The sequence below is a fragment of the Eubalaena glacialis genome, chromosome 1, assembly GCF_028564815.1.
Source record: "Eubalaena glacialis isolate mEubGla1 chromosome 1, mEubGla1.1.hap2.+ XY, whole genome shotgun sequence".
Classification (NCBI taxonomy): Eukaryota; Metazoa; Chordata; class Mammalia; order Artiodactyla; family Balaenidae; genus Eubalaena; species Eubalaena glacialis.
Genome location: NC_083716.1, coordinates 228,834,689 through 228,851,039, shown reverse-complemented (window position 1 = coordinate 228,851,039; position 16,351 = coordinate 228,834,689). Strand labels below are relative to the sequence as shown.

At 39.0% G+C, this 16,351-nt stretch overlaps 1 protein-coding gene across 3 annotated transcripts in view; it reads right to left on the bottom strand.

The window, feature by feature from the left end:
* Window positions 1-16,351, bottom strand: part of RHBDD1 (rhomboid domain containing 1) — a 112,812-nt gene that overhangs the window by 77,632 nt on the left and 18,829 nt on the right. For 2 of the 3 annotated variants that reach the window (XM_061205532.1, XM_061205520.1), the window contains exons 2-3: window positions 12,773-13,280; window positions 11,378-11,510 (exon numbers count right to left, since the gene is read on the bottom strand). In XM_061205532.1, coding sequence (XP_061061515.1) covers window positions 11,378-11,510; window positions 12,773-13,205 — 566 coding nt within the window. In that variant the 5' untranslated portion in view covers window positions 13,206-13,280. The remainder of the gene's footprint in view (window positions 1-11,377; window positions 11,511-12,772; window positions 13,281-16,351) is intronic. The other variant, XM_061205527.1, reaches the window with a different exon arrangement.

The window sequence follows — 16,351 nt, the reverse complement described above, 5'->3', positions numbered from 1 at the left end:
TTATGAAAATATACATCCTTTCAGAAGTTGATTTAGCTTCCTCCATACCTACTTACATCTGCTTTTTCATATCTACTGTTTCAAGTTTTCCTTCTAGTTTTCTTAATTAAACCTGCCATAGACTTGCCCATTTGATTCGTCTTTTTAAAGATATGGCCCTCCAATTATCTATCATTTTTTTCCTTTTTATTAAATTTTGCTTTTATCATTATCAATCTCTTCATCCTCTAATCTTGTATTTATTCCTTTTCTAGCTTCTTAAATTGAGGACTTCATCTATTTACTTTTTAAATTCCTTGTTATATTATAAAAAGCACTTAAGAGTTTGACATGGAGTGCTCTCATTGTTCATTTCTAAAGGTTTTTTTTTTAAAATTTCCTCTTAATCATGGAGTTATTTAAATTTCCAAGTGATTATGAATGATTATTGGAATTGGTTTTTTTTTTCCTTTTACTCATATTTAGTTTTTAAAGTCTTTATTATTATTTTGTGATCAGAGAATATGGCCTATAAAATCTCTATTTTTAGAGGTGATCGAAGCTGCCTTTGTAGCCTGGTACACAGTCCCTGTTTATATTATCTCACGTAGGAATGTGTGGTCTCTGTGTAGGATGAGGCTGGGCCGACGGGGCCAGGCACTGCTGGGCACCGAGGGGCACTTCAACCATTCTAGCCCCCTTGTTGAGCTGCCTCTCAAGCCTCCTGAATGTTGTTTTCTTTTTTACCCATTTGAATTGACTTTGCCTTCTAACTCAGCACTCAGGTTTTGCATCTGACTTCTTTCCTCTCTAGACTTCTGAACTCGGGTCAGTAACTCAACAATTTACACTTTGCCTATTATCTTTAGTTGGGCCAGCCACCCCAAACTGTCTTTATTCAACAAACATACACTTTTGAGTAAGTGTGATGGGCCAAGCACTGTTTTAGACACTGGGAATACACAGCAAACAGAAGAGACTATAGCTCTCCCCTCCTGGAACTTGGGAGGCACAGGTAAGTTAAGACTCATGAAAATATGCTACTGTTAATATTTTAATAACTCAATTTTTCCACTGTAAATAATGCATGCTCACCATAGAGGATTTGGCCAAAAAAAGTTAAATAAAAATAAATAATTCCATAACGTTAACAACTAATAATATTTTTATGTGCTTTTCTTAGTCCTTTTGGTGACTATTCTTACTTTGGAAAAAAACTGAAACCACATCATATGTAATACTCTGTATTCTACTTTCTACCCTTATCTTTTGCTTTTTTTTTTTTTTTTTTTTTTTTTGGCTTGCTGTGCTCAGCTTGCAGGATCTTAGTTCCTTGACCAGGGATTGAACTCAAGCCCACGGCAGTGAAAGCATGGAGTCCTAACCACTGGACTGCCAGGGAACTCCCTCTATCCTTATCTTGATGATCTTCCAATTCCATTAAAATAATCTCTGAAAATAGCATTTTAATGGCTATATAATATTCTATTACAACATGATTTATTAAACCACTTACCTACTACTAGATATTTAAGTGGTTTCCAATTTTCCAATTTTCCAATACTTCATGACAATAAATATACTTGTGTCAAAAAAATTTTTTTTGTATTTACAGTTATAATTTGGACAATTTCCTAGAAAGGTAATTGCCAAACTAAAGGGTATAAACTTTTTACAGCTCTTCATACAGATCATCAAATTACTTTTCAGAAAGTCTGTACCAAGATACAGTCCCATCAGAAGTTTATGTAAACTCCCATTTCACCAAACTCTTAACAAGAGTAATAATTTTCTAATCTTGTTGGTTTAATAAGTAAAATAGCTTATTATTTTAATTTTCTGTATTTGGTCAACAATGAATTTTTATGTTTTACATTTATTAGTCACCGATTAATTTTCTTCTGTACATTGTCTATTGATGGACTTCTTTCTTGCAGTTAGTACTGTTCATCACAAAGATATGATCCTCTTTTTCCACATATATTGCTAACGTTTTTGCCTTTCATTTTAATGTATAATGTATTTGGACCTGGAAAAAAGGTGTTGCTTTTGACTTCATTTGAGGTTATATTCATTGTTTTTAGGTTTAGAAATTTCCTCCCAACTCAAGAACTGAAAAATTACCCTCACACACTCCTAGACATTTTTCAGATGCTGTTTTTTAAATCTTCTAAACATAATCTATATGAAATTTGTTTTGGAGTACAGTGAGTTAAATCTATAAGTTTAATTTCTTCCAAATGGTTAAACTATTCTTCAAGTACCATTTGCTAAATAACCCTTATTTTCCCCCACTGATTTATGATGTTATCTTTATTATGTTTGTGGCCTATTTTGCCCTAAAAAGATGTAGGGGAAAAAAGTGTGTCTTAGAATCAAGGAACTGTAGTAATGTAAATAATAGAAGAGATCTATTGCTAGAAATAAAACTTGTTATTTATTTGACCTGTGTGTTATAAATGACTACAAAATGAAAATGTTCTCCTCTTGAATTCAGAGGGGAACAATGTTCATTTAAAGAGAGATAAATTAGAATCAAATTATTTCATCTCTCATATAAGCTAATGAGAAGCCAACTTTAAATGGAAGGAGCATTCAAGTAGTCTACAGCCTGTTCTCAGCTGGTTATCACAGGATAATTGATGTACTAATGATTTCAATTCATAGCACCGACTGTCTTCATTTTGTATAATTTGAACCAAACCTGAATGTAAATGGAAAACAGTCCTCTTGACTATTTAACTTCCAAGACTTTTAACTAAAAATCACTTAATACTGCAGAAGAGGAAGGGGGAAATTAGCAAATATAAAGAACTTTCTATTTAAAAACATTCCTCCTTACACTGAAATGGGAAGAATTAAGAAAATACATCAGAAAGTTTCAGAGATGTGATTTATCATCTTATTGAGAGTGAAAGTTGTGTAACATTTATCTCCAATAGTGTCTCCTGAAAAAAAAACATTCCAAACAGACCAAAGTGCATATTCTAAATACTCCAAAGGGAAATAAATGTGCTTCACAGGGTTCTTTTTCTTTAATTAAAAAAAATATTAGTAAGAAAAAAAGTCAACTCAAAATAATTGCTACAATTGGTAATTAACTTCTCAGATTAAAAAACACCCTTTTCCTGTAACACACATTATACAGAGCTCTTTAATTTAATAAGATGTACTTATTGGTATCACCTTTTAACTTAGGGCATATGACTTTTTTTTTTGATTTTTACAAAATTCTATCTTTTAAAAATAACCTCCAGTCGTCATTACCTGAGACATCCAATACAGTAAATCCAAGTCTTGCACCTGTCACTAAGTCACCAGAATTGATCATTAACAAGCCTAGTTAGTTAAGTACAGATTGGCTAAGTGCTATCATCCACACACCCACAATTACATCACAGCATGATGGCCAATTAGTTTCAACCTGAGTAGTGAACCTTATTCCAGACAACTCTGTGTTCAACTGGAAAAACAGCTGCTTCCTTATTTCTACCTACTGTTCTTCTCTGCTGTTCTGAGCCAGCCAAGTGGGTGAAGCAGGCCTGAAACAAGGTCTGAGTAATTTACAGACAGCAGGAGTCCTCCATGCTGGTGTGCTCTAGTTGGGATGGAAATTTCTCATATCTACCTCTGTGTATGACGTGCACATTTTACAGTGGAGCCACAGCAGTTCCATTTAAGAGAAGAAAAGATGTGTTCATACACTTAAATTAAAACTTGCTTAGAAACCATGCTACATGGCTAACTGAACACTGCTTCTGGGTTACAAGAGGGCAAATAAAAGGAAGTTAATGCTTATACACATGGACATTCAGGAGTGATATCTTACAACTCTTCATTAAAAATAAAACCAATTGTCACCGCCAAGAGGAGCTGCTATGGACTGAATTTTGTCTCCACCCAAATTCATATGTTGAAGCCCTAACTCCCAATGTGATGATATTTGGAGATGGGGCCTTTGGGAGATAATCAGGTTTAGATGAGGTCATGAGGGTGGGATTCTCATGATGGCATGCTCTCATGCACTCTCTCTCTCTCTGTCTCTCTCTGTCTCTCTCTGTCTCTCCCCCTGTCATGTGAAGACACAGTAAGAAGGCATCCATCTACAAGCCAGGAAGAGAGTCCTTGCCAGACTCCAACCATGTTGGCACCTTAATCTTGGACTTCTAGCCTCTAGAACTGTGAGAAAATAAAATTCTGTTGTTTCAGCCACCCAATCTATGGTATTTTGTTATGGCAGCCCAAGCTGACTAACACAGGAGCCTAAGGATACATGAAATGTCATGTGGTATTCCAGATAAGAACCTAGAACAGAAAAAGGACATCACATAAAAACTAGAGAAATCTGAATAAAGTATGGAGTTTAGTTAACAATAATGTGTCATATTGGCTTATCAACTGTAACAAATATACCATACTAATGTTAAGATGTCAAAATTAGGTGAAACTGGGTGCAGGTTATGTGGGAGCTTTCTGTATCTCTTCACAATTTTTCTGTAAATCTAAAGCCATTCTAAAAAATAAAATTTATTTAAAACATATAAATAAATAAAACCTGTCTTCAATCTACTCCCAAAACAACCTATCAGATCTTTTCTTTATTTTCAGTGTAAAAGAGTTTCTGTTCTTACCTATAGTTTAGAATAAATCTTTATCCATTCATATCAGCCAAAAAACAACCCATAGACATTGTCTAAGTTATTATTTATAGAACTTAAAATTGTACTGTGTACTTAAGGTTTCTTAGTATATGTAATCTAATAAGAACCCCTTGAAATTCAGTATCATCACTCTAACAATGAACAATTACAGCATCCTGAAAATATGCAGAGGACACAAAGACAAATCACAGACAAGGAAATATAACTTACTAAAAAGGAAATGAAAAGTTGTCCCATTTCACTAACAAAAGACGTGTAAATAACAGCAAGAGAATAATTTTTGTTACATATCACATTTCCAAAAACCTTACAGCAAATATTCAGGCTGGCCAAGAAAGTGGGGAAGCAGACACTTTCATATGCTGTTGGTAGGCTATAAACTAGAACAAACTTATAGAAAGCAAGTTGGTAAAATGTATAAAAGTGCCATGAAAATAGTTCAAATCCATTATTCTAATTCTGGAAATCTACTCTGAGGACATATTCAGATCTGGGAGCCACGACTAGCAAATAATGCTTTGAGAGACATCCTCACTTATAATTTGGACGATTAGGTAATAACATTAGCATGTAAAATTAGTGAATGGGAAAATAAAGGAACCGCAACAGGAATCATTATACAGCCGTTAAAACTGAGGCTTTGGAAGAGCCGTTGCTTATAACACGTTAAATGAGAAAAAAGGAAATATAATCGCATATAAGGGAAGGGGTGTGTGATGGCAGAATGCTAAAAGTAGTTTTCTCTGGGAAGGAGAAGATGGTCAATTTGTTTTCCTTATCATACTTTATATATTTTCAACTTTTCTACAATGAATATATTGTTCTTTCAATTAGGAGCTGAGAAATTAGGTTACACTCTCATTTAGCTACTGCTTTCTTTTCAGTTTAATTCTTTACGTCATATAACCAGTTGTTAAAAGAAATTGTTACACTAAATCTCTTATAAAAGAAAGAAGAAAACTTAGTAGTCAGATACAATTCTTTTCTGTTCTTAATGCACCTCCTATTTAGCTTGAAGCTCTTCCTACGGTGGTCAGGGATGGGCCAGCTGCTCAGGACAAGGCTGGGTCTTCTCTCTCGCCACAAACTTGGACTCCAGAGCTAGAGAGATGATTTACACACCCCCTTTCCCTCGAAGAGTTCCAATTCTAGTGGGAGGGAAAGTTCTCTGCCTCGAAATTTCTCATTCTCATCTCGTAAAACCTAACTCAAGGGGATCATTGCTTTGGTTAAGTACTGCTCTCACCTTGCGTTCTGTTCAACTGGAAGCCCTCCTGGAGACAGACAAATTAACTAACTCTTTTATATAACTCATATAACCTTTCTTTACAGGAGTCTGTAAAGGGAAAAGGGAGGAAATATATCAATGGACATCCAAGGAATGCAGAAGAAAAATCTGCTCAGGAGAGTCCTGGGATGTTGATTCAAACTGAAGTCTTTAACAGGCTGTGAAAACATGTTTCCGTGAAATAAAACAGAGGTGAGTATCAATTCTATATATGCAACATTTGTCATCCAAGTTTAGTAGAAAAATGCAACTGTCCCAGTAGATACAAAACAAAAGATGTAATTGTGTAATATAACTTCTTGAAAAACAACTTAACCTGCCCTTGAAAACAGGAATCTCAGACAGCAGCCCCCTCTCCTCTCCATGGGCTGCCATAACACGGCCCCAGCCCTGAGAAGACCACAGTTCCTGCTTAGCTCTCATCCATCAGGCCGTTTTTGTCAAAGGAGCATTCTCTCCAAAGCACAATTAAGTATCATTGGATTTATCTATTTGCCACTTGCTTGCTTACACAAACTGCCAATGTATATTTTAACCCTATATCCATTCAGGTTTTGTTTTATTTTCTACTAAGTTATTGAATACGTCTACATTTAAAAGGCTTGGAGAGGAATATTATACTTTTTGGGAAAATGTGTTAACTTTTACACTTCATTGTCTCCTTTGCTCTAGATAACCCCTTTCTCTTGAATTCTCAAAGGATTTTTACGAATAACTTTGTTTATAACTGAACAACCGTTACTAGCATTTCTGGTTTAGGTGAAGTCTAAATCTGTTAGCATACATCTCCATATACAGACAGCTATCTTGAGAGCTCACTCGGTCATTGATAAGCCTTGTAAACTAACACTTATTCTAATGAAAGACAATGAATTAGTAGAAATCTGGAGTCACAGCCTGTTCGTCTCATTGCCATCAAAGACCTGGCAATCTAATCCTCTTTCGCTGAAGGCAATAAATGTCTCTGATCCTATAAATGTATTTAACTCTAGTTTAAGCAACTAGTAGCTGCTTTAAAGCAGCACCTCCCAAAATTTTTGTACTGTGTCCCACAATAAAAATACATTTTTTGAAATATAGCACACACACACATATAGCTAAAACAAAAGTTCCTTGAAATAATACCCTTACCACATTCAACACGAATCCATCTTTCTCTTTCCTTCCCTCCCTCCCACTCCCCTCTTCCTTCCTTCCTTCCTTCCTCCCTCCTTCCCTCCCTCCCTCCCTCTCTCTCTCTTTCTTTCAAACGCTGGTTGTGACCCACTACATTGATTTCAGAACGTTTTAAAGGATTAGAACCCACAGTTGCCAACCACTGCTTTAAAGCCCTGCTACTTGATGGGTGGTGATGTTATGACTCGCGGTACCACAGCATCTCAGCATGGATTCCTCCCCAGGCCTCCGTCCTCGGCTCCCTTCCGCTTTCCCTCCGCTCTCTCCCCACTGCACAAACACTGCCCTTTGTACTCCTCTGCTTTTCATCCTAGTTTCCCTCCTTTTTTCTTCATTCAACTCGTTGACATTACGTAGAACAAATCTCCCCAAATGTAGTGACATAAAACAACACTTGTTTTCTTCCACTCTCAGATTCTGTGGGTCAGGAATTCAGAAAGCACAGGGGGTGACGAGTCTCTGCTCCACAATGTTGAGGCTGAGGGGACTCATGGCTGTATCTAATGACCACTCACTCACCCGTCACACGCCACTTCTTCGTAGCATGGTGGAATCAGGGAACATGGGCTCCACGGGCAAGTGTTTCAGCTCACAAGGCAAGAAACTTCTTGCCTCAGAATTAACACGGCACTTTTGCTGCCATCTACTGATTACACTGAGTCACAAATCCACCCAATTCAGGGGGAGGTGCACCGGACCCCACCTCTAGGTAGAGTGGCAAAGTTCTAAAAGAACATGTGGGACAGGAGATGGTGCTACCGTCATCTTCCAAATTGTTATTCCCCAACCTCAGTTCTAATTCCCAAGGCAAAAATCCAATAGACTACTACGTAGCTAGATCCATAGGGGTGTCAACCGACACTCAAACACGGTGTATGCCAGCCGAATGCACTTTCCTTTTATATTCCCTATCTCAGTACTACTGGGGAAGAAAGAACTGTATGTTGCATTTTAGATGAATATGCCAGAAGCACCTTAGCACAAAATGTAAGCAGACGCAAGGAGAGAACTGAAAGTAGGACGGGAGTTCCCTGCATCTAAGGAATTCTGTCCTGCATGGAACACAGGCAGATCTTATAGTCAGTCCCTGTAATGAGAGTGATAAGTGGCCATTCTCCTTCAGACAAAGTGTTAACAGTTCATGCTAATTAGCAACTGTTAATTAGCAATTTCAGTGGTTATACAATATATGTTCTCACATACTTCACTGCTTCCCTTTCTCTGCCATCCCTGACTGCATGAAGCTCCCCATCTTTCCTTGCATACAAGCTAAGAAACGGTCAAGAGTAGTGCTAGAGAGGCAGCATGAGAGCTGGGAGCAGCGATTCTCAAAGTGTGCTCCATGGGCCACTGGAGGTCCCAGAGGCCCTTCCAGCAGTTCATGAAGTCAGAACTATTTTCATAATAATACTGAGGTATCATATGCCCTTTTCCACGTGTTGACGTTTGCACTAGTGGTATAAAAGCAACGGTGGGTCCAACTGCTTGTGCCTTGGCTGCTTGAATCAAATGAATCAAGGCGGTGACTCCAAACAGTACCAGTTGTCGCTGTATTTTTCACAGCCACACATTCACATTTAAAAAGAAAAAAGAAAGTTCTACTTAAGAATATCTTGATAAACAGTAAAATTTTTTTTTTTTCAGTAAAATTTTAATGTTTAAAATATCAATAGTAGTATACATCGTTTTCATATGCTATATACAAAATGGGAAATTTGCATAAAGCACCTCAACTCCATATCCAAGTGAGATGCTTGTCTCCAGACGAAGCACTGGTGTGCTCGTTTGAGCTGTGAGATGAACTAGCCACTTTTCGTGGACCCTCCCCCGCCATGCCTGCTTGAAAGAAAAACTGACAGACCATGGTTAAATAAATGGGAAATGGCACACGTTTTCTCAAAAATGAACAATGTGAGCCTTCAAAAAAAACAACTAGTGATATTTATTGTCAATGATAAAATTTGAGCTTTAAGGTGAAAATGAGAATTTCGGAATCACCTCCCCACTGTGCCACCTCGGGAGCAGGGTCACTTCTTTAAACACAACCACCTACCAGGGCCCCAGGACATGCAGGGAAAGTAAAAGACCGTGTGAGGCAAAGACGTCACTGAAACAAGGGACACACGAGAACTGTGAAAGCAAAAGCCCCAGCAAAGGAGTGCGATTACTTCACTCTGCCGGTCAAGTCCATACGTCTCACGGTGCTGAACGAACGGCTGGCTGTTTGGAGTGGCTTCCCTCCATAAAACGCCCTCACTGGGGAAATTACTAATTCTGTGGCTTTCATAAAACACAGAGGTCCACCAAATGTTTGCTTGGCAGGTTTTTTTTTCTCCCAAAGGGCAGTTCATTAAGTCTGTCGATAAAGCAGGCTTTGTTGTAAAGACTTACAGTGTTTTCCCAATGAAAACTCTAATTGACAACCACCAGGAGAATAACAATGCAGAGCAGAGAGAGCTCTGGTTCCCCCCATTCTTCCAAGATCCATCTCAAAAAGCACGCCCCTCTTAGGTTTCCTGGACCAGCGTTCAGCTCCGTCTTTAATGGACACATGCATAAGTAGATGCCTGGATATCAGAAGTTTATCATTCAAAGTAGTCAAATCTTAAAAACCAAAAGATTTAGTCTTTCAAACTTCAAAGGAAATTCCATTTAATTCCCAAGCTCAGAGTATCAGGTCCCTCCACGCAGAATAAGCATATTACATAAAAATGCAACCATCCCTTTTCTATGTAAAGGGGGGGGCCCTAAAAAAATAAAATGCATGATGGAGTCTTCAGAAATAGTTGCATGAGACTATTAAAGGCACTGCTGTTCAATGGATTCATTATAGAATAAAAGTTCAAGTACCAGAGAGAGTGATTTTCATATGAATGTTGGGTGTTGCCCTCACACACAAGAGTCTCTGGTCTACACAGAAAACCAAGTCACATCAAGCAAGTCAGGGAGCTGTGAGTGACAAGGTATAGAGAGGGCTGTTCAGATAAGGGACAGACATTACTGGACCCTTTTTCAAAGAAAACTTTGAAGATTTTGTTAGGCTTTCTTCGTGGAACTGTCACAAGATAACAATACAGTTGCAAATGAGTGGCGTTCAGTGGCCACATCACTGCCTTTTACAGACCAGCTGGCAATGGCTGCCCACGATGGGAAATTAGCATTAAAGAAGGACTCAAGGTTACTGGGCTGACACACAGCCCAAGGAGAATACTCTCAAATAAAGTACGACACCCAACGCGGTCACACAAATCGAAAGCTGAGAAAAAAAGCTCCTGTCTGAAAAGAACAGCAGCAAAAAAATACCCTCCTTACTTCTTTCTGAATCTTCCTGAATCTCCCCCTTCTCCAAACAGCGTCCAGGTCCCCGAAGTAAAAATAAATGAGCAAACCATGGGCTTCCAGGTGCATTATACAGATTAAGAGAAGTGCAGCTGGTGGAAGAGGGGGGAAAATAACACAATTCACTCTCTTTTCTTCTGAACAGAAAGTAGAGAAAAGAACCAAAGCGGAAAAGCACGCCCCACCTCACCCCCATCCCCCCGAGAACACCCAGGCCAGGAGTCCGGAGGCCTGAATCCTAACTAGTCTAGTGTCTACCACGACACTGCTTGATGAGTCCCTAAACATTCTGAATTTCCTTGTCCTCGTCTATAAAGGAAATTTGCAGACATCAGTGATTCCCAAACTGTGTTCCCTGGAGCTCTAGGGTTCTGCGGAGGTGCCTCTAAGGCAGCCAGTGACACAGGGGTAAGGCAAAGGGAGTGGAGCCCTATGCTTCCTCTCCACCCAAAACAGTTCAGAGTTGATCCATTTTCTATATCAAAATTGTGAGGAAAGTCTTTTGTTTAAAGAGTCTACCACCAAGAAAATTCACAACTAAAATGGCTTAAAAGCGTTGGACCAACATACCTTTTGATTTTGTTATCTTTCTAATTATGTGGTTTCTGTGTGCCTCTTTGGATTATTGTTATTAGAATTAATTAATTGACAGGCTGGTTAATATCAATCCCCAAATCTGTGTATCAGGTTCAACTTAAAAGGTGAGGAAATGGAAACTCAGATAAGACAAATACATCAAAATCACTCAGCTCAGTAGCTGACGAGATTCAAACACAGGAATATCTGACATTAAAACCATTAAGCTGGATTCTGTCCTTATAGTTAAAGAACAAATTTCACTGTAAAAGACAAATGATTACCTCATTATGACTATAATTCTTTCTCTATGGAACATCAGGTTCTTCATTTGTATTCTCTAAGAGTAAACACTTACCCTGGCGAGATGAAATGAATAGCCAAAAGTTCTGCCCAACAAGCAAATTTGTTGGGTACAGGAAAGCCCAAAACGTTGACAAAGCCTCCAGGGCAATAATGGTTGTTAAGAACTTTCAAAGCAAACAAAACTCCTAAAAGAGGATAAAGAGCATACAAATATCAACAATCCAAATGTGGAGATGATCAACATTTACAAAGAAAACTAACTGAAAGTGAAAATGATTATTCCATTACATCCAACTTTTTGCTTCGAAAATATACTCTATTCCTTACAACAAGTCAACCCAGCATTCGGTAGAAAGACAGTCTTCAAGGCAATCATTCCTTTGATGTTTCTTAACACGGAAGTTCATACTGACTTTGAGTATGCTACTAAATATATAACACATAAAATGGGAATAAGACACCCGCAATGGTGCAATACTAAATGCCACTGAACTGTAAACTTCAAAATCGTTCATTTTATGTGATTTTTAACTCAATTAAAAAAATATTATTAATGTGCATTTTTCTAACTCCTATGGAAAGACATATTGAAGGCAGGGCTTATTTCCTTTCTTCTCACACAATCAGATGCATGAGGATGCATCTTAGGGGGAAGGGGTAAGGACGGCAGGGAAAATAGAGGGAAGGGTTTGACCTCCTTAGGTTTCAGGACTATTTCCCTCCTACCCTTCACATGATAATTTTTAGAATACCTATTTTAAGTCCTGATGGCAATTTAGTCCTATGAGAAAAATGTAAAAAAAGAACTAGTGAGGGGGACAGTGAGAGGCAATGTAATACGTGTTTAAAGTCACGAAGACTGGGTTCAAATCCCAGCTCCATCACTTATGAGGTGTGTAACCTTGAGCAAGTTACCTGACTTCTCTGGGCCTTAGCTTCCTCATCTACAAAATCAAGACAAGGCCACCTCCCTATGGACCTGTTACATTAATTAAACAGCATGAATTATGTTTAAAGACTATCATGGCTCTGAAAACACAGTGAGCATGCCATTGTAGGGTGTGGTGCATTTATTTTAATGGCGTTATTGAGATGCATACCCATCTTTTTAGAGAACTCCCACAAGTACACCAGTGCCTCTCTCTCTCGTCCCACCATAATGGAGCCAGTGCATATTTCCAGGACCACGTCTCCTACAAAACTACCTTTGGGCAGACCCTAGTCTCAATTGTCCAAGAGTGAATGATGCAGCATAATGGGAAATAGCAAAATCTATGTCTCTCCTGTGCTCCAATCAGCCTATTCACCAAAATCCAAGCCCCAGCAGCGCTTAGCCACTCAGAATTCAGTTCCCTCACCAACTGGGACCCCTGCTTCAAAAAATGACAACAGCTGCACCGCCCTTACTATTTTCATGCGGGCTACCTTAGAAATGCATCTGCCTTACCTGAGAAACCTACAGCACAGTTGCTTCTGAGGTCAGGTTCATCCATAAGTTCTGCCAGAGCAAATTCCAAGAAGAGGTACACCACCCCAGTGAGTAGGGAGAACGTGGTGATGACGTAGGCAAACCATCTACTTCCTAGTCTTCTTTCCAGATGAATTCCTTTCCAGAGCATGGATGCCATATTGAAATACAAGTGCCAATCATCCACATGGTGAAGAGGGGAAAGCAGTAAGCGCTGCCAGTCTTTTTGCTGGTAACACTTCTCCACGCTAAGGCAGGAGCTAAGCAGCGGCTTCAGAGGATTCAAGAAGAACCAGATGTTGAGAGCCAAAGTTGCTAGGGTGACAGGTGGAATATTGTTGATCCCAACGTGGAAGATTTGAGAAAGGAGCAGAAGCAGCCCAATATTAATTCCTCTTGACCTCCGCTGCATGGTTAGATATCAAGCCTGTGACGGGAAAACGTGGTCAGACGTGAGGAATCCGGGAAGATACAGAGGCTGCTGAGCCTAAGATGTGAAATAAAATGCACATGAAAATCCATCAATTAAGAATTAGGACAGTGACAAGACGTGCTCACTTAACGATGGGCTTACATTATGTATATCTCATCTCCCATCTAACAGAAGCATTATTTTCTGTGTCTTCCAGAGTAATGCCCAGGACACTGGCTGATGTCCCTCCTCATTTTACATCCTAAGGGAGAAATGTCATCCCAGATCCCAGTGGACCACTTAATGGATGGGTATGCTTTTTCCGACAAATATGCCAGGAAAATGTAACTTGTCTTCCTTATAAACAAACTTATAACCTAACAAAAAAACATACAAAGATAGTGCACAAATAGTTAATAATTATTCCTTCTCAGAATGCTGGAGAGAATTCTTCACCCCCTTCACTTTTTAAAAGAAATATTTGATTTTGATATATTAGATAGAGTCTGCTCCAAAGTTCTTCAACATTAGCAAGCAAGTCTTAAAATGCAAGCATATATTATCTTCTGTTCCATATTGCCAGATGTCAACTGCTAGACTGCTTCATTTTCAGAAAAATTTCCACTTTTAAAAGTTACCTATTATGAGCCAAATCCTGGATTAAAACACAGTCGCTGTCTTTAAGGAGCTCATTTTCTACTAAGAAGTAAACCAACAACTGCCACACAATGTTCTAAATGCAGGGACAGAGGAAGCCCAGACGCAAGGCACACAACTCAGGCTGAGGTGGTCTTGAAGGGTAGATTGGATTTACCCACGAGGAAGAGTGCCACGTTCACGGGTCTACTTCTCCATGCCCTGTGCTGGCCTTGTGACCTGCTTTGGTTGACAGAATGAAAAGCAAGAGACACTAGTTCCAAATCTAGGCCTCAAGATGATTTGCAGGCTTCTGCTCTCTCTTGAAACCCTCCCAGGCAACCATGTGGACAAGTCCGGGCTGGCCTACTGGATGATGGAAGACACATGCTCTAGTCACCCAGATGGCCCTGGCCACTGACCAGCTAATGCCTCAGAAGCAAAGTGGTCTAGCTGACCAGCAGCTGACCACAAATGCATAAGTAAATCCAGCTGAGCCCAGACTAATTTGTTGACCCACAGAACAGTGAGCTAAATAAATGATATTTTAAATTAACTTCACCAAATTTGGGAGTGGTTTGTTATACAGCAATTACTAACCAATACGGAAGGTATTTGCTTCAGAAAAGGTCTAGGTTATGCTTATGGGAAGAAGCTAGTAAAGAAAGAGACACAGACTAAAGATGCAAAAGATAAAAAGAATCAAGTCCTTAGAGGGAATAGCCTTGTCCATCATAACAGGAAGGAAGAAGAAGAATTTCAGGTGCAGATATGGGTAAATAGGCAGATTAGGGGACAGGATGCTGAAAGAGTTCTCATCTAATGGTTTTCTGATTTCCCTGTGGAGCTATCTTGGCTCCAATCAAATATATAACACACTCTGATACCCCAAAGGTTCTCATTCAGACAGCACATTGGAAAGTGCATGGGCTTTAGAGTAAAAAACGGCTAGATTCCTACTTACTAGCCCTGAGATCTATGGTAAATTACTTAAACTTCAATTTCTTCACTTTAAATTAGAAATAATACCTCCTTCTCAGGATTACTGTTACATGTCTGGAACAAAGTAGGTACTGAATAAATGGTAGCTACTTTTTTCATTACTATAAAGTAATCTCACTTAGGAGAAAAAGTCTTTGCAACGGTAGCATCCAAATAATGAGACTCAAATGTACTCCCCACCCCTCTCCACACAGGGATTCTTACCAACTTCACACCCAAAAGAGACGCCCAAGAAAAAATTATATATACGTATGTGTTATGGGTGTACCCCCATTATTAGCACAACTCCAAGTTTCTTTATTGCCAGCGCTTATTATTATAGCTTTGTAGCATTCTCATGAACTAGAGAATTTAATAAAATTTCAACTGAAAAGCTCCCAGATAATTTTGGAGAAATAGTCTATATTTTTCACATTGATGTTCAGGTTGATTTTCAAATCTTCAACTACTGTGACATGTTTTCAATTCCCCTAAATAATTATATATATCAAACATCATTACCTGTAACAGGAGCAATGGAAAAATATGGTCCTGATCATTAAGTAACCAGCTTATAAGAAATCACAAAATAAACCCTTCAATATCAGTACAGTGTCCTATGATGCCAGGCTATACACACCAGAAAATCAAAAATAATTATGTCTTTGCTTAAGAAAAAGTCCCCTCTCAATTGGAATCATTAGTGGTGGAGAGTATAAACAAAAGGACATTGGAATTTCCCCAAGCTTATCTCACACTGTGCACCCAGGCTCACATTAACTTGCTTGACTTCTGCCCAAACCCAAAGGCCCCTTTTCGTTCGCATCCCTTCTCACCTCTTGGCTCTATCTCCCCACTGCTGACTGCTCCTTCTTCCCTGGGACGCTGTGCTCTCCCGCAGGTTCCTGCCTCCTCCCAACTCCCCTTCCTCTGCTTTTCAGTTTCGCTCTATTCTTATTCTACACTATTTTGCATACACTTATGGAATTCCACTCGCATGGTTTCTCTATAATTCTTTTTATCAGGATGGTTCCCAAATTTATATTTTACAGCTTTGACTTCTCAGATTTCAGGGACATAACCTTGTAGGAAGAATATAGTCCACCTAATCTCTTGATTTCCCAAGACTGAATTAGCCCTCCTTCTTACAGAATGACTGTTCAGCCATTCCTCAATCAGGTTTTAAAATAAATGTCAAGTGCCGAATGCATGCCAGCCCCTGTGCCAGGCATTAGAGATACAGCAAGGACCCAAACACTCGCAATCCCGGCCCCTAAATGGCCCGTTTCTATCATTTCTATTGGTTGAAGGAAATAAAAACACTGGCTGCAGAAAATCACAAGATGAATAAAATGATGTGGTATGCTTAATGTAAAGGCAGATAGAGCCATAACCAATGTGAGAAGTGCATAATATATGTTGGGCTCTGTTTTCCAAAAGGCCACTAGACCGTAGTTTTAAGTAGCGAAGATAAATCGACACTATTTCAAACCAGCTCTATGGCCCAGTTTCCTTCCTAATAAGTAATC